The sequence below is a fragment of the Canis lupus genome, chromosome 10 (genome assembly GCF_003254725.2).
Source record: "Canis lupus dingo isolate Sandy chromosome 10, ASM325472v2, whole genome shotgun sequence".
In the NCBI taxonomy this organism is placed as follows: Eukaryota; Metazoa; Chordata; class Mammalia; order Carnivora; family Canidae; genus Canis; species Canis lupus.
The window spans coordinates 32077304-32102679 of NC_064252.1; the positions used below are offsets into that span (position 1 = coordinate 32077304).

Below are 25376 nucleotides of genomic sequence, written 5' to 3' on the forward strand. Positions count from 1 at the left end.
TGACATTTTATATTAGTGACCTTGCTTGTTTACTCTCCTTCATGAGACCATCAGCTTCATGAGAACATGGACCTATCCTGTGCTTTGCTGTATCCCCAGCACTTAGTATAGTGCCTAGTTCACAGGCTCTTAATATTCTTTGAATGAATGAACAAATGTTTTTTTGCTTAGCTTAAATTCCGGTGGGTTTCCCAGTTCATTGTGGGTGATGGTTCACTGGAATGTTTGCATAAGAACAAAGTAAAATTATAAAACTAGCTAACTGTGGTTTATTTTCAGTTGTGTTAAGGGTAGGAATCCACATAATTAAGATTCAGTGAGAACCAGGCTTGGGTAAAAACTATGTTAAAAGTCTGGTCCAGAACCCTGGCCAAGGGCCCAGAATAAATCCTAGTGACCTCGAACACTTCAGATCTAAGAAAGTCAGAAATGCAACATAAACGATGGGCAGGCATTAGGACTACAGTCCTCTTGGGTTTAGGTGTTCCCTGTACCCCATCTGCCACCACAGTGAAACTAGAGCATGTCGGGGTGGGGTGCTGGCAAGGGTGTCACTGTCCACAAGGCTTTTGCAACAATCTACAAGGCTGTGCCAGTTCCAGAACAGGTGAACTCATGCACTAACAGGTTTTAAAGTTGTTTAGTGGGATTATTCATCGAGCTTTTCCAATCGTAGGTAACAAGGATGGACTTGGGATATTCCATGGTCCAGAAACTGTATGCTGTCCACAGTAACAGGAGACCAATTCTGTTCAGTTCAGCGAAACCTAATTCAGTTCAGTTCCATTCAACTAAACTCAAATAATTCGATGTAACAATCATTTACTGGGTATCTCATCACACATAGAATAGAAACCAAACTACTTTGCATGCCCAGAAGGCTCTGTAAGATTTGGCTGCCGACTCTGGACTTCATCTCCTACACTCTCCCGGCCCACTCATTCCATTTCAGTCTTACTGGACTCTAGTGCCTGTATCTTGCTTGTGCCAAGAATGTTCCTGTCCCAGGGCCTTTGCACTTACTGTTCTCTCTGCCTGGCAAGATCTGTGCTCAGATATTGACATGGCTACTGCTTCCCTTCCTTTAGGTCTCTGCTCAAATTCAGCCTCTTTAGAGAAACCTTCCTGGACCTAAAACGGCAACTTACATCACTCATACATAACTTGAATACCCAGTTTTATTTCTCTTTATACCATTTATCTATGACTGATACTCTATTATTTATGCATTTGTTCCTCGCCAGGCATATATGGTGTATGTTCTATATTTGTTGAATGGATGAGTGAGTAAACAAGTGCCTGCTATGTACCAAACTCATACACTTGGTGATACTGGAAATGGTCCCAGTCCTCAATAGACCCTTGGTCTAATGTGCAAAACAGGAGAAAAGAAGCTATTTAAAAAACCTTATGCATAAAATCTTATGGGAGAGTAAGTCAGAACCCCTGCAGTGAGAGGGGGTGGGTGTGTGATGGGAAATGCCACCCCGAGCCTGGGAGTGGGGAGAGAAGGGCTTGGAAGAAGAAATCCTGGCAGAGGAAGTTAGTTGAGCTGATGCAGAGACTTTTCTAGAGCAAATCTCTTTTAAGCAAGTTCAGGAGATTCTGTGGACCGAAGCAGCTGAAGGGATAGGGGACAGGAGGAGGGAGACCTTGTGGCGGGTGAATGTGACAGATACTAAATGCGCCAACAGGGAGGCATTTAAGGAGCAGGTGATTGCTTAGTCTGTGCCCTGTTCGTTGACCATCATCTTGGAACAGGGGTTTGTGCTGGGTTTGTGGAAGACATGAGGATTGAAAACCTGGATGCTGGAGGTCAAGGTAGCAGAAGAGTTCAGTGTGGCCACGCATCTCCCATTTTCCAGGGCAGTCCCGAGTGCTCAAGTCTGCTTAACTGCCCTCTATTATCCTGGTATACTTGTCCCATCAAGTCTTTGGATGGGTGGACTGGAGCATAAAGTGGCCAGCCATCAGGGAAGGAGGGACAGATCCCACAATGCCAGGCTGACGTGGGAAGTGAGATGGTCTGACAAGGTGCTCTGGGGTCTGAAGAGGGATGGTGTCTCCAGGGAAGGCTCTGAGACCGTGGAGCATGCCGTTAGTGTTTTCAACAGGGTGGTCCTTGGTGTTGCATGTTTACTGGTGTCTTTCTTTCTTCATAGAATGCTCCTTCCAGGGACACCTGGGTGGCTCAGCGGTTGAGCATCTGCCTTTGGCCCAGGGCGTGATCCTGGAGTTCCAGGATCGAGTCCCACATTGGGCTTCCTGCATAGAGCCTGCTCTCCCTCTGCCCCCCTCTCCCGTGTATTTCGTGAATAAATAAATAAAATCTTAAAAAAAAAAAAGTTTATAAAAAAAAAAGAATGCTCCTTCCACATCCTCTTGCCATAGGGTCTCTAAGTAAAGGGTGAGATTCCGTATAAGGATCTAGTAAGGGGCAGCGTAACAGAAGACTGCCGCACAGGCTCACTCCGGCCCAGGAGTTGGAACTTCTCAGTGAAATGGCAGCCTGGGGAAATATCCACCTTCTTTTGTCAGCACATTAGGCCTAGAGTCCTGGACCCGCCTGAACCTAACTGGCTGAATCTTTTTTTTTTTTTTAAGATTTTTTATTTATTTATGATAAACATAGAGAGAGAGAGATAGAGGCAGAGACACAGGCAGAGGGAGAAGCAGGCTCCATGCCAGGAGCCCGATGTGGGACTCGATCCCGGGCCTCCAGGATCATGCCCTGGGCCAAACACAGGCATCAAACCACTGAGCCACCCAGGGATCCCCCTGACTAGCTGAATCTTAACAGAATTCCTCATGCCAATTTGAAAGAACCGAGGAAGCCCTCACGGGCAATGTTTCTTATATATGGGGAAAACGAAAACAGAGCAATTTAAAATCCAGAATAATAAACAGGGATCCCTGGGTGGCGCAGCAGTTTGGCGCCTGCCTTTGGCCCAGGGCGCGATCCTGGAGACCCAGGATCGAATCCCACATCAGGCTCCCGGTGCATGGAGCCTGCTTCTCCCTCTGCCTGTGTCTCTGCCTCTCTCTCTCTCTCTGTGACTATCATAAATAAATAAAAATTAAAAAAAAAAAATAAACAAACACAACCACTAAACAAATGATTCCTGGAATTGTGGAGACTTCCTCATCTTTGGACACTGCCAACTGCGTACACCATGAACTTTGTCAACGGTACCAGCTCAAAACTTGCCTTCTGATGATGCTGTATGAAGGCTCTTCTCCATTCTAGAAGCAGTACAGGAAGCAGGGTGGGGATTTCCAGAGATCCCTGGAGCAGCTCTTTGGTTTCCCTTTGGCCACTCATTGCATGGCTTGGGTAAATACCTTGACTTTTCTAGAGCAAGTCTCTTTTAAAGTTGTGAAAGGCAACCCTGGCTAGTCTTTCCACTCCTAGAATACAGGGAGACTATATGCATGGAAGACTCTTGGAGACCATGAAGGGCTCACTTAGGAGATTTTTATATCGACTATGGCCAGACCTTGCAGGCCAGGTGGGGGCCACTCCTCCCTACATTTTCCACAAGTTTCTTCCTGCAAAACAGGACATGGGATCTGGGATTGGGCTAGGTAGGGTTGCCTCCCAGAGCTCTCCTTTTCTGCAATTTCTCACTCAAAGGGGCCATCAGGAGCCTCATGAGTGAAGTCCTCAGTTGCTCTACTCCAAAGAGATTATTCTTTTTATGTCCGTTCCCTCTGCATTGACGTTTTAGCCATGCTACTGTGTGTAGTTTTAAAAGAACAGCAATTCACAAACTGGCAACAACCCAAATGACCAGCAACCTGGGAACCATTAGGTAGATAATGGTGCATCCACAAGAAGGAATATTTTGCAGTCATTAAAAATGATGTTTATGAATGTTCTGTAATAGTAGCAGGAAAAATGCTTACGGCACACTAAGTGAAATAAAAACAGATATAAAACTATACACACATACACAGTACAGCTATTTTAAAGAGCCTCACTATCTGTATTAAAAACAAAGACGAGAAAGGGTACCAAATAAATCATTTGGGTTACCTCTGCACAGCAGAGTTGTAGATGATTTTAATTTTCTTTCTTACGGTTTTCTGTATTTTCCAAAATTAAAAAAATGAGTATATATAACTTTTTGGTAAAAAAAATATAATCTAAAAATTTGAATGTATAGCATCTGGTATTACAGTTGTGAAAAGGTACCGTCCATGAGGAGAGCAAAATGGAAGGAGGTCATTTTGTGGTCAAATCAATGAAAATCCAGGACAATGGTCAGCTAGGAGACATGTGGACATGTGAGGGTTCATGGGGGAAGCCAGACTTTGAAAAATGCAAGATCAACTCAGATACTATGTCTACTGGGCAAATGACCAGATTTTACTGCCTGGGCTGTTTTCCATAACATGTGAAACTCAGGTATGTGCTGGCAGCTGTCAATATCACTGTTTCTGGAAGGATAAAACAGAGCAGAAACTTGGCACTGGACAGATGGTCTGCAAGCAGGCTGAACTCGGGGAGTGATCCCTCTCCACAGGCCTTTCTGGCCTTCCCGGGCACCTGGGGTTCCTGCTGGCTCTGGTCGTGCTGGGCCCTCAGTTTGCAGGTTTGAGGGCTAATTTTTGGGAATGTTCTTTTAAAAAAATTTTTTCCTACATGTACAGCACATTCGTGCACAGTGCCCGAGGCCCCAGACATGGGGCACACGGAGGGCTGCCAATTCCCAGCAAAGGAGAAGGAATCAAAAATCCAAGGAGGCTAATGTAGCTTCCCTTGGGCCCATTCAGGCCAAGGGAGGAGGCCAGTTGGCAACTTCTCTCGCTGGGGGCCACAGGAGATGGCACTTGGTCAAGCCACATGCTTGTCATCTGCCTTTGGGGCTCTTGCAGGAAACTTCCAACCAGTTCCCGCATCATGCCAGGCTCGCTCCTCCTGCTGCCATGCACTCAGACTGGTCTCTGTGTCGCTGTCCACCTTGTGCCAGGCCCTGGCTGGCTGCCAGAGAGAGCACACGCTGATCAAAGCCCGGTCCTTGCCTGTGACGAGCTCAGACACGGAAGCAACTGGTAGCAAGCAATGGCCAGGGCGCCTTGGGAGAGAGGCGGTCAGGAGGACTCCGGCTCTGGGCTCACGGCGCTTGGATGCAACCTCCAGCCTGGCCACTCACAAGCGTAGCTGTGTGACCTGGGCAAGTCCTTGAACTCCGCTCAGCCTCACTCCTCACTGAAACTAGGCAGAGTTACAGCATTTGCACTGGGGCGTTGGGTCCGAAGCCTGCTCATCCCAGGGCCTGGCACACGATGGCACCAAGTGTTGTTACAATTTGCCACAGACGGCCTCACAAAGAACAGAGGAGGCCTTGTCCTGCAGGGGCAGCAAAGGTTTCACAGCAACCGTGAGGATGCAGCTGCCTTGAAGGATGAGCAGGTTATTTGCATTGGGCTTAGGCTTCCCCCTCGGTTGGAACCTCCACCACACCCTGCCGTTGAGGGAACAAAGACCCAACAAAACCTGTAAGGACATAATTTTCTCCCAGGCACTTTCAACTCCGCAGTGATAAATACTTATCTCTAAATAAGACTCAGGTGCTACCTACGTCCTGTGCTCTTGAGTCGGCGGGACCCTGTGCCACGGCCCCGGGTGCCTAGCTGCAGGTGCTGGAGGGCAGGGACTTGTGGCCCAGCAGTTCTTTGCCAACTCAGAGAAGTATCTCAGCATTTGGACAGCTGGCCAAACAGCTGCACCTCTGTGACCCAGCTGAAGGTCAGCCCGGCCTCTGCTGCAGTTGGTCTCACTGGTCTGTGGTACATAGGAGACTCCCCGCCTTGGAGTCCTTGCTGGTGGCTCTTCCACCTGGAGTGCCTGATCTTACCCGTGCTTCCGTCTGCCTCAAAAGCCAACTTCCTGGATCCCCTGAGGCAGTTTATCTGCATCCCCCTCCTGACTCTTTGCCCTTTCTTTCTTTGATGATAAATGATAAATGAGCTGCACAGGGCAGGAGCCATGCAAGGTTGCCTGGGTCCTCGCTCCTCCCACGAGCACCGGGCCTGGCCCACGGCAACCAAGCATACTGGATGTGAGCTCTGGAGCCAGGCTGCTGGGTGTGAATCCCCGTGCAGCCCCTCAGAACCCTGTGACCTCTCTGCCCCCCTTTCCCCACCTAGAAAGTGGAGATGAGAACAAGAATGCCTACCATCATGAGGTTATCCTCTCCTATCCCCACAAGTACTTGCAGCAAGTGGTGCCTGGCACACAGAAGATTTGATCAAAACTCTTACCATTTCTGCACTCAGGCACGCGATTCATGTTTGCTGAATAAATGAATGAAGAACGAACAACTGAAGAAGTTCGATCATAAATCATAAACACGTCTTAAAAATTAAATAAAAAATGGAAAGTTCAAGTAGCACTGCGGTGAAGACTGAAGAGGTAGGTTCTGTGTTTATAGCAATGTTTGCCAGGGCTGGAGCATGTTTCTCAAAGAGGTTTAAAGGCTGTCTAATCAGATGAAGTGATTTGATTATCATTATTCCATTTATATGAGCAATATTTATTGAGGCCTAAGCCAGGGAAAAACTCAGAAGGAAAAAAGAGGAGGGGGAAGCATATTAAAATAAGAACATTCCTGGTTCAAGATTTCCAGGTTTTTGACCTTCAGAGGGACCCCATCCCTTCCCTCTTAAGCCTGATGACCCTTCCCATCCGTCCTCGTGGCACAGCGCTCCGTGGAGAGAGCCAACTCTGGACTCAGGCGGCCTATGTTTGCATCCCACTCTGCCCCCGACTAGCTGTGTAACGTGGGCAAGCTACACAGCCTCTCTGAGCCTGACATTCTGCATGAGAAGGGAGAGACATGAGTAGTGAAAGGAGGTGCTAAAACACTAACATTCCTGTGAGGATTCAGTGAGCCAATGCGCTTAAAAGGGAGACTCGTACATTACAACTATCTTGTCAAATTTGGGGGTGATGATGGTTGTTTTGAAATACTGGGCTCTAAGATCATCAAAACATGGGGACAAGGCATATGCTTCAGCAGGTGAGCTGGTCCCTGGTCTCTACAATCACTCCTCACTTATTGCTTTGGGAGCGCTGATTTTCATAGGCCGCTTTTCTAAGGCGGGGCGGGGGTGGGTGCAGGAGACCTGCTTTGAGTCTCCGGATCAGCACTGTCCAATAGACAGTGGAAGATGGAAACTTCTTCTACGTGTGCTGTCCAATACGGGAACCACTGGCCCCATGTAGCTATTGGGCATTTGAAATGAGGACAGCAGTTCTGAGGAACTGAAGCTTTGGTTCTGTTTAATTTTTATTCACTCATTCGTTTATTTATTTTTTTCATTTATTATTTTTTTAAGTAGACTCCACGCTCAGGCTGGGCTCGAACTCATGACCCTGAGATCAAGACCTGAGCTGAGATCAAGAGTCGGACACTTAACCAACTGAGTCACCCAGGCATCTCTGATTTGTATGCATTTAAATTCAAACAGCCACAGGTGGCTGGTGGTTAGCATACTGGGCAGCGCAGTGCTAATTCCTCAGTCTCTGTTCATGAAGGTGAGGTCTTCCTTCCTTTTCCCGTATGATGAAGAACTGCTGTGTCAGACGAGACCAGATTACTGTGGCAGCCGGTTAACTGGGATTCAGAGAGGACCTGGATATTCAAACGAACAAGCGCAGTGCATGCATCTGATCAGCCTTAACCCTGCATGTTGGAGAAGGTTGTTTTTGAACTTGAGCCTCTCAGCTTGTCACCTGTGGTTAGGAGCAAATTCTGCCCCTTGGTCTGGGGGAAAAGAACCTCCTGAGTCGAAGCCATGTGACTAGCCCTGGAGCCTAGAAGTGTTCAACAGTATTGAGCTGGGGAGCCTTTTTTGGGTTTGCCCTGCCGCCTTTCCAGACAGGACCCCTGTGAAACCTGGCCTCACCTCTGCCTCGCATGCTTCTCGCTAATTTGCTATCCCCGAGCTGCTTTAGACGAGCCACCTTGTTAGGCTGAAGATGATTATTAGATTCAGACACTCAGTGTCTTCCCCTGGCTGCTGCAGCTCCAAAGTTCTGCAGGCTGGCCAGGCCTGACCTTGGGGATCCGTTCATCTCGTCAAATTACAGAAAGATCCAGCATCTCACAAGGCTCAATCCAGCCCCCAGAGCCCATTATGTGCCCAACTCTACCAGAGAGACAAAAATCATCATAATAGCTTATTTCTTGCTCTCACGTAACTTAAAAATGGGAGTTGGAGTGAGTTGGGGAAATGAATGACAAACACACAGGAACTACGATGTCTTGTTATTCACAGTGTGGCCCCTGGACCAGCAGCATCACCTCACCTGGGAGCTTGTTAGGAATGGGACATCTTGGGCCCATCCCCCGTCCTATGAATATAATCTGCATCTTAATGAGATCCCAGGGGATTCAAAGGCACATCACTGATTCCGTTTTGAGAAGCCCTGCTAGAGCATACAGCAGGTTCCAAGCCAACTATGACAACGAGAAGAATAACGGCCATTATCTATAACGCGCCCAATGTGTGCTGGCAGTGCTTTCTATACATGAACATGTCTAAGAAGGTGTCAACCTGAATTAAGAGAGTAATAATTCCTATTGTTTACAGATCATCTCCTAGGTGTCAGTTGATTGTGTATGGTACGGACATAAGTTAGTTCATTAGTCACTGAAATAGCCCATAAAGCAGGAATTATTATTTCTTGTTTACAGCTGAGGAAAAGAGGCCTGAAGCACATGAACGGTATAGCAGGTGTCAAGCTGAGGGCTGCCTGAGTTGGAACACACAGGTTTCAGACCCAGTTCTGTTAGTTCTGTAAGCATTTATTGAGCACTTACTATACACTATGCACCAAGCTAGGTCCTCAACACTTAGTCTAGCCTGAGGTGGTGGGGAAGAGTTCCTGAAGGAGGTGATGCCTACAATCAGTCCTGTAGGATGAACTGACTAAATCAGATAATACAGAGGTAGAGAAGAGGCAGTATTTCAGGAGGAAGACAAAGCCTGTGCAAAGGCACTGAGGCACTGCCCTGCAAATCAGCTGCAAGCGCATTTATGACCCCTTGCATTTATAACAAGTCCACTCATCCCACCAGGGCTCAGTTTCACCTTCATGGAACATGTTCAACATGCCTGTTTTCTGATCTCTCTTGACTTTAAATGTCCGATGATGAAACAGTCCCTTGAAAAATTGTGCTTTTAAAGTCTACTCAGTGACACGAGTCAACAAAATTGCATGTGCTCTATGATCCTTATTTTGTGAAACAACCAAAGTACCTTGATATAGGCAGAATATATGCCCTCTATGGTCATAGTGCTTATGGGTGATTCAAAGTGTCTTCTGTCTCTATTTTTTTTGGAGTTACCACATTTTGTTTAATACATGTACATGCTAGTTTTATATCCTATAAACAATCATGAAGATTATAAAACAAATTCTAGGGATTAGAATTAGAATCTCAAACATTATTTCTTTTGAAATCATAGCCTACTGATAGCAGAATAGCCTAATGAATCTGAGCATAGACCAGGACCTGACTCCGAGGGTTCAGACACTAATTCTGCAACTTTGGCCACATGATCTTGGGCAAAGTAAGCAACTCCAGTAAGTTAACAGAACAGAAAAAAGGAAGTTTCACAAAACATACTTACCTTACTTCATGAAAGCTACTTGGATTTTTTTTGTTCAAGTTCATTTTTTAAAACTTTAGGTTGTAACCATAACATCAGGGGTCAGAAAACTTTTACTAGAAAGAGCCAAAGAGTATTTTCAGCTTTGTGTGCCATTTGGTCTCTGACAAAGTGCAATCAAAAGTGTAAAAGCAGCCATAAATGATATGTAAATAAATCGGTATGGCTGTGTTCCAATAAAACTTTATGAAAACAGGCAGTGGGCCAGATTTGGCCTGTGGGGTATAGTTTGCCCATCTCTGCACCGCACTGATTTAATGGCACATTAATGAGCTGTAACCCACAGTTTGATAAATATTGGGATTAGAGTTGCTTTTACCTTGGCCAGATGAAATGAATTACAGCAATGCTTATGTTATGAATGGATCATGTTTTAAAAGCTTGTTTCTCAAGTTAATTATTCAGAGTTCAACATGCACTTCCTTCCTCTCTATATGATTGTTGGGATTCCAGGCCATTCCACCAAGGCCCACCTATAGCCCTGCGGGACACAGGTTTACTCTGTGGCCCCTCACTCTAGCATGTTCCCATGCATCTGTTGACTCTGAATTTCTCCAGGGCCCTGGAGCTGGGCACTGGGTTGGGCATATGATGGGTCTTTTGTGACAGACGTGATCATTGGCCTTGGGAAGATGAGGAAGCAGCCTTCTTCCTCTGTGAAAAGGCATTCAACATCCCTGCTTAAACAGTCCTCCTCCCTTCTTCTCCTTCCTATCAAGGTTCCCAGAGTGTTAGTCTAGAGAGTCCTTATGAGGCAGTATTTTGGTTCTCAGCTGTGGTGTCCATCAGTTGTGAGATGTGTGGCTAACAATGGTCGAAAGTACTGAACTGTACAAGTGATTGACTTGTGTGTTATTTATATTAAAAACAAGTAAATTAGAAGAGTGTATCACAACTTTGTCAACTTTTTTGGCTGCTGATGACTTCATGTGCACCTTTGTCAACTTTTTTGGCTGCTGATGACTTCAAGAATTTCCCATATTATTAGTCCCTGGTTCAACAAGGTAGAAAGTCACCTTCCCAGGCTCCCTTGTGGCTAGGGTGCAGGCATATGACCGGGGCTCCATTGATTTGGAAGCAAGTAGTGTGACATAGGTGGAACATGAGGCTGACTAGGGTGTTGGTAGAAAGCTGTTTCATGGGTAATGGTGCAGAGATCCTGCTAGGAATGTCCATTGTGCAGCCTTGGTGGTGTCTGTGCTGGGGTGCAGCTTGGACATTTGGACACTGTTCTAGATTGTGCAGCCCTGAAGCCTGGTTCTCTGGCTTTAGCACTCACCAGAAGTCTTTTTTAAACTCTACTAAACATTTAGACTCATGGGATTAACAGACCACACATGGCCCAGCAGGACGACATCAGATGTTCCTTTCAGCAATGCCTTACAGCAATTCACCCAGCCATCCTTGAGCTATCTTCTGCCCAGGTAACACACAGGTGCAAGAATGTGAGATCCACTTGGGTGACCGTGGGAACTATCCTAGTTTATGAACCCCAATATCTCTTGTAGCAACTCCACAGATATAGTTTTCAAGGTACCTGCAAGGACACTGCCAGTGACAAGAGCCAATGAACTCAGGGAAACCCAAAGCTCTGGATACTTATCAAGTATTCACAGTGCCAGCAGGCCAAATCAGATTTATTAATCTAGAGTTACTCTGACTATAAGCATGCTGCTTGGTAACATAGTTGATACACCAATTTTTAAAAAATATATTATTTATTTTTTTGAGAGAGAGAGAGAGAAAAAGAAAGAGAAAGAGAGAAAAAGAAAAGCAGAGGGAGTGGCACAGGGAGCGGAAGAAGCAGGCTTCTTGCTGAGAAGGAAGCCTGATGTAGGGCTGGATCCAAGGACTCTGAGATCATGACCTGAGCCAAAGGCAGACACTTAACTGACTGAGCCACCCAGGTGCCTTGATACTGCAATTTTTATCATGTTTCCAGGAGAAGAGAGCTAGAGAATTAACCTAAGGTCCAATTCTCATACAGAAGGGAAAGGATCTGGTAACCTTCTACCTCCACAGGGCCTCCCAGAGGTCTTCTTTCTGCTTTAAGCAGTCATAGTAGATTTCACCTTTGCAACTAAACATTTTGACTGGTGGTGCTGTTTGTGTCAAGGATACCTCTGCCTATTGCATTCTAATATGCACTCCTTAGGGTGAAGGAACAAGAGTTATAATAGCATGCCAGAAATTTTGTTTAATCCTGAATATGTCCATTGGAGTATGTTAGCATTTGACTATCACCTGTCCATATGTCACGGATGAGAAAACATCAAGAACTGATGTGTTGGAGTGATCTTTTGACAGGGTGAGTGTATGTACTTGGGTACCATTAACTTCTAATGTCTATTATGTTTGCTTTATTAGCTCTGTTTCTTCAAGTGTAAATTTTTCTATTTGTTAAGCTTTGTTTCATTTCTCCCAAACAACTGGTGATTGGTGACTGTAATTCATGTTTTCGGTTCAGCTGCCCCTGGGAGGCAGTACACCACATCTGTTTATACAGCTCTGCTTGCAAAAGGGGCACGAGCTGCCACTGCCTAGGTATGTGTTTGCTTTCAGTGAGACTGGTAGAGGATAAAACTACCTAATTGTGTAGTCTTCTGCATAAAGCCCATCTTTGATCTTCTCAGGCAACAAAATAGTCCAATTTATCCTACTATTTTTTCATTTTGTGGTCATTACTGAAGCCATCCATGGCCACGCACATCTAGGAATCACTGATATTTTCAATAGTGATATAGGGGAGGAAAATCTTGTCATAAACTGAAGATGATTCTATTTAAAACCCACAGCCTCATATAGCTCCTACTATCAATATTAAAGTGTTTACACTTACCATTAGTAAAATAAATATTGCCTAAATAAACCTTATAAAATATCTCTTAATCATAAATACATATTTACACATAAACATATATAATAAAAATTGCCTAATTATAAATCTTTGAAAATCTGAGTTTTTTTTAAGAATATCTGAAGTACCTAAAGATGTTATTGATTGATGATATTATGATATGTGTTTATTTAGATATGTAATGTAAACTACTGAAGGTTCTGTCCCAGGAAAAAATTAAGTAGAATTACCTATTTCTTAGACATTTCTTAGAAATACTGGATAAATGAAAATCAGAAATAAGGATGACATCTGAGCTAAGATTTCTCTGTAAAACATCTGATGATCCAATACAAAACAGGCTTTGTTGATGACATTGATTGTGTTTATTTTTAACTAACTTGGTAAATACTTGTTGAGCATGTGTAATGTGGGGCACCTGGGTGGCTCAGCAGTTGAGCATCTTTGGCTCAGGTGATGATCCCAGGGTCCTGGGATTGAGTCCCCCATCAGGCTCCCTACAAAGAAGCCTGCTTCTCCCTCTGTCTATGTCTCTACCTCTGTGTGTCTCTTCATAAAAAAATAAAAAAATAAAATCTTAAAAAAAAAGCACATATTATGTGTAATATGTCAAAATAATATGTTGGGCTCCAGAAAAACATATAAGAGGCAGACTGCCCTCAGGGAGCCTTTTTTTAGGGAGCTTTATTATACATTGAATTAAGGAATTAAAAAAAAATTAAGTCACAAACCAGTGAGGTGGGCTGGTGTCAAGGCTGAGTACCATAATTAATAGCAATTTATTTCTTTTGATGGAATCTGAAGCCACTCTCTTTCCTGGAGGCACTTGCAAGGTCAGCATTGTTTTTTTTTTTTTACAGAGCATCATAAATCTACCAGCCTTTGGCACACAGAAGATTCAGTGATATCAAAGATCAGATTCTCCTTGATAAAGAATGTTTTCCTCCATGTTGACTTTGCAAACACCTGACTTGAATGGTATTCCAGGTATGGCCTTATAGTCTCAGTCTCTAGTTCATGTGGTCTGGGTCATGCCTGTCTCTCTCATTCTGGAACATCAGCTCTTTCCAGGACTTGTTCCCAGTGCATGCTTCTAACGCCCCCAAGAACTGCTCTGAAAGATTTTAGAAGCTCCAAAGCTAGTAGCCAATGCTCTGGAAAAACTTGAACTATAGAAATTTCACACTGGCACTGAGCTGCTTCAAAATCCGCAATGAAAAATGAAACTATCCAAAACAAATGTAGCAACTCTAAAGCTAAGCCCACATGAAAGAGGAGAACAGTGTCTGTAGGCCTACTTCCAAATATTTGGGCCAGCAAAGGCTCTTCTGACAAGCAGAGATGATTTGAGGCACAAAACAAGCCATATTTTAAGTCCACAAATGTTTCCAGACTTTCTGCCCAGCATGGACACAGGCAAATAACATTCAGCCTTTTTCCTGAAGAATATAGTCTAGTGAAAAACCAGACAAGCACTATGGCCCTACTTGACATTGCCAGAGTGAAAATAAAGAGTTAAGGAAATGTTGGTTGATTGTGTGTGTGTGTGTGTGTGTGTAGACAGAAAGAGAGGGAGAGAGACAGAGATAAACAATTCAAAATCAGAGTCCACCTCCCACTGGAAACTTCTTGTTCAGAGGTTTCTGTTTGGAGCTGGTGTGCATACTTGACCGGAAACAGGAGTCCATTCTCCTCTGAAGCCTTTCCGTGTGTGATTTCAGATGGTAAATGCCAATGCCTATTCTATCAGGAAACAGGAGAAAGAGTGTTTTGTCCAGAAGGAATACACACACAGGATTTTGTAGGGACAATGATAACAGCATCTCGGAGCTGCTTCACCAGATAAAAAGATGTATAATATCAGCTACTCTCTTGGGGGATGAGGAGGAGGAGAGCTGCTCTCATGCCAGGCATGGTACTGGGGGCTTAGCTACAATATTGAGTTCGTGGCTTACACCAGTTTTGGGAGGCTGGTCTCAAACTCATTTTACAGTTGAGAAAAAGAGGTTCAATGAGGAGGAGTGGCTTGTTCAAGGCCTCAGAGCTAGAAGAAGCAGGGCTGAGATACAAAGCCAAATGTCAGTCTTGTTCCCATATCCATACTCTTTCTAGAGGCCCAAAGTGGCTCAAAAAAAGGGCAAGTTCCACTTTGCACTTTGCGCTGACCCCTGAAAAATCAACCAAAGAAGATGGGAAAGATCGAGACAGAACTGATTCCCACATATTTTGGGCCATGTTTTCTTTCCTCTGCTCTCCCTCAAAGCTTGTGTGTCTTGACATCTTGTCCCAGAGAGTCTAGAAACCTCAGATGGTCTCCCCAGACTTACAGCCACTCCGGCTACATGCTGAATCCTGAAAGAGATTCCAGAAGGGAAGATGGAAGCCATGAAATGGAAGATGTAATGGGGCCATGCACATGTGTTGAGTGGGGGGCAAGGAGTCCAACATGCAATGAGATTCAGATTCTAGAAGTTTCAGCCTAGTGCCCACGAGGAGGATGGAACTGACCAGAGGATATTAAGCCTCACATCCTGAGAGACCATATAGAAGTCAGATGCAGTAACAGAAGTAAGAGGGAACATGGTGCCAAGCACACAGTGGCAGGAATCTGGGGGTGGCAGGGGGATAAGAGATGTCGTAGATGCAGCATCAGCAAGACCTGCTGACCAGCAGCTGTAGGAGGAAGTGAGGGAGAGGAAGAAGCGTGGGGCAAGGTCTAGTTTTCTGACAGCGGTGACTAGGTTGGTGGAGATGACATTCTTAGAGATGAGGGAGAGAGGAAGAAGAGCTGGTTTTAGGGGAAGGAGGATAACTTCGGATTTGACACAGTTGTGAGCACACCCAAATGGAAATGTTCCAAGGCCGCTAGATCGACAAGTTTGCTTGTGCTTTGTACAAATGTTTACTGAACCCTGACCGTGCACCAGATGTTGAGCTTGGCATTAGGTGTGGAGTGGCAACCAACCAGATGTGTTCTCTGCCCTCACGAGGTATACGGGCAATAAACAAACACCTAACAGAATTACGATTAGCGACTGCAGTAAGCGTTATGCAGAATAGCATAAGGTGCTATGAGAAGAAGAGCCATCTGCGTGCGTGAGACTCGATGGGGAAACTGAGGCAGAGTAGGGCGAGAAGGTTCTGGAGCTCAGAGGAGGCACTGCCTGGCTGGAGATAGAGGGAGGAGGGTCCCCTGGGGGTCATGTGCACAGTGGTGGGAGTGAGTCACAGCCACTATCGCACAGGCTGGTGGGCTTGGGGGAGGCAGGAGCTAGATGCCCCACGAGTCGAGGCTTCTGGCTTCATTTTGCTTAGAGCCCAGGCTGTACACTCGCAGCAGGCTCAGTGTCTCTGACTGAGGTTACAATCCGCCCAGGGACAGTGAGCATTTTGCCACCTCTCCAATTTGGTCATGTCTGGCACCTGAATGTGCGTACAGGGTACCCGCTGATTTGACCTAGATCGCCATCAGGAGGCCTGTCGAAGCTGACTCCAGGAGGGATTGAAATATTCATGCTAACTCAGGATGCTTCAAAATCAACAAGAACAAAAACTCAGCGACTTTTGTCTAACTCATGCTCCATTCTCTTCCCTGAGATGAAAGCCAAGAGACGTGGTTTCAGAAGGGAGCCCAGTTCAGCCCCAGTCCATCCCTGTAGTGGCCAAGCAGCCAGTGAGCAGCTCAAAACCGCCTGGAACCATTTAACAGAGAAAAGAAAACCGCATTGAGCCCAAACTGGGAGTTGTTTGCCTAAGTACAGATGGTGTCTTCGATAATAGGAACAAGAGCCAGCATTTACTGAGCACTTACTATCTGCTGGGTGCTGTTTGGTTCACTCAGTCCTCTGACAGCCCTATGCAGGATTTATTTTCAGTAGCCCTATTTTGCAGATGAGGAAGCTGAGGCACGGGAGGGAGATGGGTTAAGGCGATTTCCCAAGGCCCTCGCCCTCCTCTGACCTTTAATTGGAAGAGCCAGGATCTAAAGCCAGCAGTCTGGACCACAGAGTCCACTCTCTTAACCAGTGTTTTTCTTTTCTTTTTTTAAAATATTTTATTTATTTACACATGAGAGACACAGAGAGAGGCAGAGACACAGGCAGAGGGAGAAGCAGGCTCCATGCAGGGAGCCGGATGTGGGACTTGATCCCAGGACCCCAGGATTACGCCCTGAGCCGAAAGCAGAGGCTCAACCGCTGAGCCTCCTGGGTGTCCCAACCAGTCTTTCGCAGTCTTTGGAGCAGACAGGCCTGTGCAGTGGCGGGGCCTGACTGGTGAGGTGCTGTGGGGAGACGGACTCTGTGGGTTGTTCCCCGGGGAAGAGGGGTGCCCCCAGGAGTCTGGTTGCTGACAACCTGCCTCTGGGAGGGTGAGACCATCCTCAGAGAGTCCTGGAGTCTTCCAGGTAGAAGGGCACCTGGGAACCGTACAGTTGAGCTGCTGGTTTCCAGATGGGGAAGCTGAGGCAGGGGAAGTGGAGGAGCCATGCTAGGGAGGGCCAGGAGCTGGGTCAGAGGGAGAGTCCTCTGCCTCTGCCTGGAAGCCTTCTCTCCCTCCCTCCCCCTGAGGAGTCTGCTGGAGCAAGCTGGTCTCCGGCGCACCTTCAGGACTCACTTTGGCTACGAAGAGGTTTAGGGTCGCCCCCAGGGCAGCCATGAGGAAGTGAAGACCCCCCACCCAAGGAGCTGGCATCTCCCATGGCTGCCTTCACAATGAAGCCACCCTGAGCAGCAGGGCCCCTCACCCCTTTGGCATCTGCAAACCCACCTTCCTGACTCAGGCCATTTTTATCCTTGACTGACTCAACCCTATGCAAACCCATTTCAGAGACCCCACCCAGGTCTCAGACACCCCCTCGGGCCACAAAGTTCCCACCTGGACCCCTCCAGGGACTTTCTGGGAACTGTGTAGCTCTGATGGCCAGCCTGGCTCCCCTCCTGTACCCCTGCCCATCCTAGAGGAAGTGCCCACCCACCACAGGGTGGTGGTGGCCAGAGGGGAGCTCCTCTCTTTGGCCATCCAGGGCCAAGGCGAGTCTTACCTTTCCACCTGGAGGTTGACTTTGGAAGGCTCCACGTTGGGATTTTCCCATTCCATTTGCGGGCAGTGCATGAAATAGCAAAGGGTATACAGGGCCTCAGGCTCCCAGTAGAGCGCCCCCTGCTTATGGTGCAGGGGGGTGCCGTTGCCGTGGTGCTTGGCATTGAGGGGCTGCAGGTGATGCATTGCTCGGGACACCAGGTCACCTGTGGACAGAAGTAAGATTTCAGATCCTTCAGGCAGCCACGCCTTGCAGAGATGTGCTGAAGATCTCTGCAGTGATTCTGATCCCGAGACTCCCTCATTCCACTGCAGTGACCGTCTGGGACCATCAGGTCACACATCGAGCAGAAAGGAGAGCGTCTGTCCAGTCACCGTATGACCTCTATGATGCTTACCAGGTTGGAGCTGCGACTTCAAGACAACCACGGTCCTGCCCTTCTGGAGGCCACGGCTTCTAACAAGGCACCTCTGTGTGCATCATGTTGGGACACACCCTCTATCACATCTTTTGCTGTAGCCAGTACAGCCTTACCTGCAATCACAAGTATAGTCACAGACTATACTGCCTCTTGCCTCTGAGCGTGTGCATATTCTATTCCCTTAATCTGGAACATTCTCTCCCTCCTCTTTTCCAGGCTAACTCCTACCGATCATCTAGGTATCTGCTGATAAATTAATTTCTCCAGGAAATCCTCCTGGAATCCCCCCCACTCCTTTGTGTGTGTATCACATTGCACTTCCTTATCCCAGCATGTGGGGCACTGTGTTAGAGCTGCCATTTCCTTGTGGGTCTTCCCCAGTGGCAGCAACTCATTATAACTCATTCCCCAGCGGCAGCAACTCATTACAAACAGACACTTATTATTACTGGCACAGTTCTAAGCACCCCAATTCATCACCCTAAAATGAGTATCTTTGTAAACCCATTTTATGGATGAGGAACGAGGTCAAATAACTTCTAAAAATCATGAAGCAGCCACACACGGCAGAGCCAGGATTTGAACCCAGGCAGTCTGGCTCCAGAATCCATGCAAACCAAGCTCCTTGAGAACATGGGCTCTTACTCTTCCCAGCACTAGCAAACTGGGAAGACACTCTAGTCTTTCTCCTACTTTCTCCGAAGGAAACCAGGCTTCTGCTTCATCAAACCAAGCCTGCATGTTCTCAGGTTGGCCGCACAGGGAGATCTTCCCGTGGGGAGGCTGGCTGGGCCTGGAAGCACGGACTTTTCTGGGTTAAGGTGGTATTTCCCAAACCTGGGTTGTTTGTGTGCTACCTTCATTCATGAGTGCAGCTGTAGCCAAGCACCATCTGTGCCATGATTCACCTAACTTTAAATGGATTCTGATTCAGGTATTTTAAAGTATTGATATCTAAAAAGGAATGTTCTGTCACTTATCTTAAATGGAAGACCAGATCACTTACCATAAACAGAAGTTTGCTGTAAAAGTTAATCAGATGAAAACAAAACAGTATAATTAATTTATAGCTGAATTCTGGTCCTGTTTGTTGTTGTTGTTACAAATAACAAGGGTTAGATAAGTGTTAGGGGCTCACACCTAATGGACCCTTTCTCCTTGAAGCAATTAGAATTAAAATAGAGTTTAAAAGGGTCACTCCATGAGCAACGTCATTGCGTGCACCGCCCTGTCCCACTCGCCCAGTGGGATGTATTGCATGCTCTGGGAAACACCTGAGCCACTTGTGATGTGTCAACTGGGTGAGGCAATGGGGCCCAGTTTTTGGGTTAAACACTGGTCTATAGTTGCCAAGAAGGTATTTTTTCACATTCACTTTTAACATTTAAATCAGTAGATTTGGGGAAAAGCAGACTACCTTCCAAAATGTGGGTGGGCCTCAACCAACCAACCAGCTGGAGGCCTTAGGAGACAAGATCTTGAAGAAGAAGGAATTCTGCCCTCAGGCTCAAGACTGAAACATCAACTCCTGCTGGGCTTACTGCCCCTGCCCCGCTTCCCCCCCCACCCCCACCCAGGAAGGCCCTGGTCAGGGAGGGAGACCGTCTCCCCCATTCCCAATCCTTCACTGCCCAGTTGAAACCAGGCCTGCAGAGCCCACCTTTTCTCTGCCCTCCACCTGTACCTTTTAACATGGCACGTTCTTTCTTTCTTTCTTTTTTTTTAGATTTTATTTATTTATTCATGAGAGGCACACACACACAGAGAGAGAGAGAGAGAGAGAGAGAGAGAGAGGCAGAGACACAGGCAGAGGAAGAAGCAGGCTCCCCACTGAGCAGGGAGCTCAGTGGAGGACTTGATCCCTGGACCCTGGGATCATGCCCTGAGCCAAAGGCAGATGCTCAACCACTGAGCCACCCAGGCGCCCCTGAACATGACACTTTCACCTCAAATCTAAACCCAAGAAAGTGAGGCTCAGTGAGACGCAGGAGTTTCTCCTCTGAAGGCCCAGAGCCCACTTGCTAGTCTGAGGGTGGGGCCACCTCCTTGAAAGAAGATTGACAAGAAGGTAATTCAAAGCCCCCCTCCCTTTAGGGGAATCAGCTATGGAGCTGTACTCTCAGCCAAGGGCAGAAATAGCAAATATTCCCCTTTCTAGTCCATGTCCCTGGCAGACATGGTTAACCAATCACAGAGCTCTTATACACTGAGTGTCCATGTCGCTTTTAAATCCTTCTTGAGACAAGATCCCAAGGGGCCACTATTTCTGAGAGAGGAGTTTTCAGAGGAAAGGAAACTTCCATGTTGTCAGAGTCCTAAGGCTTTAAAGGGACAACCAAAGCAGAGTGCAATCCACCAAGCTGAATATCTGGACAGCAAGCAGATGCACGGATTGAACAGAGTAGTGGGGAGTGCCCTTCCCGCACCTCCCTGCATGTACCATGCCTAGCTCAGAGCCTCAACCTCCTTTGTCCATTTCCCACAACAAGAAAATATGCCCAAGAAGCTATAAAAAAATAAAAAACCAATCAATAGGAGAAGGAAATTCTCTGTTAGAGGCAGGTAGACTGGGAAGACCCCAAGGGGAGCCTGCAGATGGAAAGTATGGAGAACCAGTGCTCTAAGTTAGGGAGGAGTCAGAAGAAGGAATTCAGATATCAGCTCTGCTGCTCATCTGCACACATGCCAGCAAGTCACTCAACCTCCCCATCAGGTGGTTGTGAGGGTTCAGTGCAGAACCCGGAAGGGCCCGGCACACTGTTGGCCCTAAATAACCAGCTCTCTTAGGCTCAGGGCCCGCCTGCTCTTTCTTCTCTCTGGATGGTGAGACCTGGAGGCTGGGTGCCTGGGCCACGCGGGGACAGTCCTGCCAGTGCTCCGACCCAGTGTGCTACTTGCTGCTTCATGCTGGGGTTGACATTTTTAGGAACCTGTGCTACAAAGCTGCTCACTCCAGGTGTCTGTTTGGGGTGCATTTAGGTCCTTATTTTCTCTACGCTTTCATCTTTTAGAAACCTTGCTCCTTGGGAGAGAGTTAAAAAAGGAAGCCAGATGCCTGTCTCTGGCTGGTCATATCATTCAGTCTCATAAAGGGCAGCTCCAACCTCTGGTAAAGTAAGAGAGCCTGATCAGTGAATGTTGAGAAAGAGCGTGGAAGAAAACAACAGCATGGCACGTCTGGGGTGGGACTGGGCACAGGGATCATGTTTTTAATTTTCTGATGAGGATGACATGAAGTGGAGGCAGGTGGCAGCAGAAGTAGGAATTGCAATATACTGAGAACCTGCCATATCTCAGGCCATTTATGCACTTTCTGGTTTAATTACATAAGAGCCAAATGGGACATGAACCCACTTCAGAGATGGGAAAATCAAGGCAAGGGGCAACTGGCCCCAGGTGTCATGTAGGAAGCAGGCTGCAAGCCCTGCTTCCAGGGCTCATGTTTTCCATCATGACACCCCAGTTCCTCCAAAAAGGCACTTCTCTAGACTCTACCTCAGGGTGCGGCCTTAGAAAAACTCTGGTGAATAGTTTGAGGCCTAAATCCCGAGTCTCCCCATATATATGCTATTGCAGATTCCATGGTAGGGGCTCAGGAGACTGGTCAGCCTCTGCTTGCTGGAGCAGGGCTTCTGGTGGAAGGGTCTCAGAGTCCGACCTGTCTGCAGGAGGGGTGGTGGCTGGTGGGTCAATCTGCCTTTGTGACCACACACACTCTCAGAGTACTGCCCTCAGGGAAGAGAGCCCAGAGGGACATATGAGTAACCAGCAATGACGTACGCAGGAAGCTAGTTCTGGAACCAACAGAAGCCTGGCCTCTCAGATCAGAACTTTGGCCCAGGCCCCAGCAGAGCTGAAAGAGCTTTCCTTGGAGAGCTGTGAACATGGGGAGGAGCCCAGCAGCTGGGCTCTGAGGCCACGGGGTGAGGCTGTCTATGGTGGGCACCAGTACACACATATGTAGCACTCCTGCGTGCAGGATGCTTCTGAGAGCTTTACCTATATTATATTCCTTTGGGGGCACGCAGCCCAACAAGGTAGGTCTGGATAGCATATCCACTTTACAAATGAGGAGACTGAGATCCAGGGAAATAATTTGGCCAAATCACACTGGCAGGGAGTGCAAGCACTGAGCTTTAAACCATTGCCATCTGGGTCTCTTAGCCACTGCACCAGGCTGCCTCCAGGAGGGCAGGAGAGAAAGGGTCTTCATTTGTTGGTAGCAGCGAGTACACTGGGAGCTCCAGAGATCATCATGGGCTTGGACACACCCAGCGTTTTGGCAGAAAAGCTCAGTCCATCTCTACCTGGCACCTGTCAGTAACCACATCCTTGGTGGCACACAGAGGTCAGAGCAGATAGGGCCGACGGCCAGCAGCTTTGGAACGGGCTGCAGACTTTCCAGTTCTGCCCTGGGCTATGAGGTCTGGGTCCTCAAAGGTGGCCCCAGCCATGGGCAGAGGCAAGGTGTGAGGTTTCATGAGATTCGTGGGAGGCCAAGACCTCGGGCTGAGCCACGGCAGGGCAGGAGGAAGGGATGCCTACATGCAAGATGCCACCTGAGGACTCTCAAAAACTGTTGGGCAAACTCTTCAGAGGTGCTGGGTTTCCAGTGCGTTGGCATGTGCGGGCACGGTTTGAAGGGGCCTCCCTCATCCCCAGGGACACGCAGGTGGAAGGCCTTGGACTCACCAGTAACGGACGGACTCAGCACAGCACTCACAGTCCTGCAGGATGAAAGCTGAGCCACAAACAACAGGGGTGTGTGTGTGGAGGGCAGTGAGGGGAGAAAGACTCCTGTCAGGAAAACATGACAAGCAATTCTGGGGCGCGTGGGAGGCTCAGCAGTTGAGTGTCTACCTTCAGCTCAGAGCATGATCCCAGGTCCTGGAGCCCATAACAGGCTCCTCACAGGGAGCCTGCTTCTCCCTCTGCCTGTGTCTCTGTTTCTCTCTGTGTCTCTCATGAATAAATAAATAGCCTTTAAAAAAAAATAGTAGGATGCATGGTGACCACCGGAAGTAGCAGACAGGGAAACTGCTGGATACTTGGCCAAAGAACCAAAGACCCAGAGATTCCTAGAGCCGGGTGTGGCCTCCGAGCTGATCCTGTGTGGCCTCCTAGGTGTCACCTGGGCAGCATCCAGCCATGGGAAATGTCACTGTCACTATTATTATGAGCAGCAGTAACAGGTGCCATGCACTGAGCCCCAGCACTGTGCCAGGGACGGCGAGTAAGCACCTCACGTGCACTGCGTCTAAGTCTCATGTGCTCTGCAAAGCATGCACATTAGATCAGTTTTGCAGCAGTGATCTGCAGCCGAGTGGATTCTGCCTCCCAGGGGACACTTGGCAAAGTTTGGAGCCATGTGTGGTTGTCACATCCAAGGGCCTGCTACTGGCATCCAATGGGTAGAGGTTACAGCTGCTGCTAAATGTCCTACAATACACAGGACAGTCCCCCCAACAAAGAATTTAGCCCCACATGTCAATAAGGACACGGTCGAGAAACCTTATTTTACAGATAAGGAAACTGAGGCACAGACAAGAGTCCAGCCTGGGTCTGATTCGAATGCCTGTGTTCTTCACGTACACCCTACCCTTCTTTCAGAGACAGCCCAGCACAGCCACGGTCAGCTCCAAGTCCGAATCTGGCATGATGTAGCCAAGGTGCTAATGAATACCCCTTACCCTTGATTCAGTAACTCCATTTCTGGGAATCTTTCCCAGCCTTAGAATGCAAAATGCAGCAAGTCTTTACACACAAGGATTTTCACCCAAACCTTATTTATGCAATCCAAAATTCGACGAGGAAATATATGTTTAAAAATAACAGTGTGGTTAAATAAACTCTGATACACCCATTGGTAAAATAATAAACGTATGTATTTATTAAAGATGTTTACCCAGAACTGTGATTTCACACACACACAAAATCCTCTTGTTAAAATGGTAAGTAGAAGAAAAGTGAAATTCACAATCGCATAGCATGAGGACCAGGATTATGTTATTTAAAAACTTTGCACTTAAATACAAAACTGCCCCCCTCAACCAACCCCCATGATGCTAAGGATTTCTCTGCTAGTGGGATTGTGGGTGGTGTTCCCTTCCAACTTGTCTGTAGTTTCTGAAGTTTGAATTACGGCATGTGCTACTTGGTATTATGAGAATAATAAGTGTATTAAGGTGATTATGTTTTCTTTCTTGTACCTTCCATCTACGTCAAGCTGGAGTATCATCTTTCTGTCTGTCTTTCTCAAAAGCTCTAGTGAATAAGCTCAGCACTGGGGCACCTGGGTGGCTCGATCGGCTGGGCATCTGATTCTCAATTTTGGCTCAGGTCATGATCTCAGGGTCGTGGGATTGGGCCCCACATTGGGCTCCATGCTCAGTGCAGAATTGGCTTGAGATTCTCTCTCTCCCTCTCCCTCTGCTTCCCTCCCCGCCCCTGATGCTCATGTGCCTGTATGCTCTTTTTCTAAAATAAACAAATAAATCTTAAAAAAAAAAGCTCAGAACAAGAAAACTCAAGGGAGTGAAGAAGAGAAGGTCCACGTCTTGGGGCCCTACACCACTCTTCTAGTTCCCCAGAGTGCTGGGACACCTTTGACCTTGGCTGGGCTAAACTACCTCCACTGAGCATCATTCAGCTAAACTTGCACTTCCAGGTTCCCTGCTTTTTGCTCCTATTTTCTCACCTTGGAGTTGCCCTTTCCCTCCTCCCATCTACCGAAGACCTTTAAAGCTGTGATCAAGTATTACTTCTTCCATGCAGCTCTCCCGGATGCTCTCAGTCGGCATCTCCTCTTTCCCTGTGTACCCACAATACCTGATAATAAACATGTTATTCGTTTAATTCTGTCGTGTTTCATATCTGCTTCCCCTACTGAGCCTCAAGGGCAGAGGCTGTGCCTCATTCACTGTCCTGTTCCTGGAGGGGCAGTGTGTGTGGTGGTTAGAAACACGCTGTTTGGACTTAGACTTCCTGAGTCTGAGCCTCCAGTCTGCCACTAACTTATTGTGAGACCTTGGGTGAGTTATTTAACCTCTCTGTAAATGGGGATTTTTGTGATCTAATGGATTTGTTGGGTGGATAACAATAGTACCTACCTCACAATATTAAATGAAGTAATGTACAGAAGTCCCTTAAAACACTTGGGAGTTTAGCATATCCTAAGTGCTTAATAAATATTCAGCACTACTTCTTTTTTTTTCTCATCACCATCATCATCATCATCACCACCATAATCACCACCACCACCACCACCACCACCACCACCATCACCACCATCACTACCATTACCACCACCACCACCACCACCACCACCACCATCACCACCATCACTACCATTACCACCACCACCATCACCACCA

General features: G+C 47.1%; 1 protein-coding gene and 1 long non-coding RNA gene across 8 annotated transcripts in view; one reads left to right on the forward strand and one right to left on the reverse strand.

Annotated features, from left to right (window-relative positions):
- The window catches only part of LOC118350123 (uncharacterized), a 45428-nt gene extending 26092 nt beyond the window's left edge, over nt 1–19336 (forward strand). Inside the window, exons 3-5 of one of the 3 annotated variants that reach the window (XR_007413494.1) lie at nt 6283–6418; nt 13402–13528; nt 17897–19336. This is a non-coding gene — a long non-coding RNA (uncharacterized LOC118350123). Of the gene's footprint in view, nt 1–6282; nt 6419–13401; nt 14102–17896 lie in introns of those variants that run through there. The other 2 variants (XR_007413492.1, XR_007413493.1) reach the window with 2 other exon arrangements.
- The window catches only part of ABTB3 (ankyrin repeat and BTB domain containing 3), a 310781-nt gene that overhangs the window by 97418 nt on the left and 187987 nt on the right, over nt 1–25376 (reverse strand). For all 5 annotated transcript variants that reach the window (XM_049115343.1, XM_025461749.2, XM_049115340.1 and 2 more), the window contains exon 3: nt 17583–17787. In XM_049115343.1, the coding sequence (XP_048971300.1) occupies nt 17583–17787 (205 nt within the window). The remainder of the gene's footprint in view (nt 1–17582; nt 17788–25376) is intronic.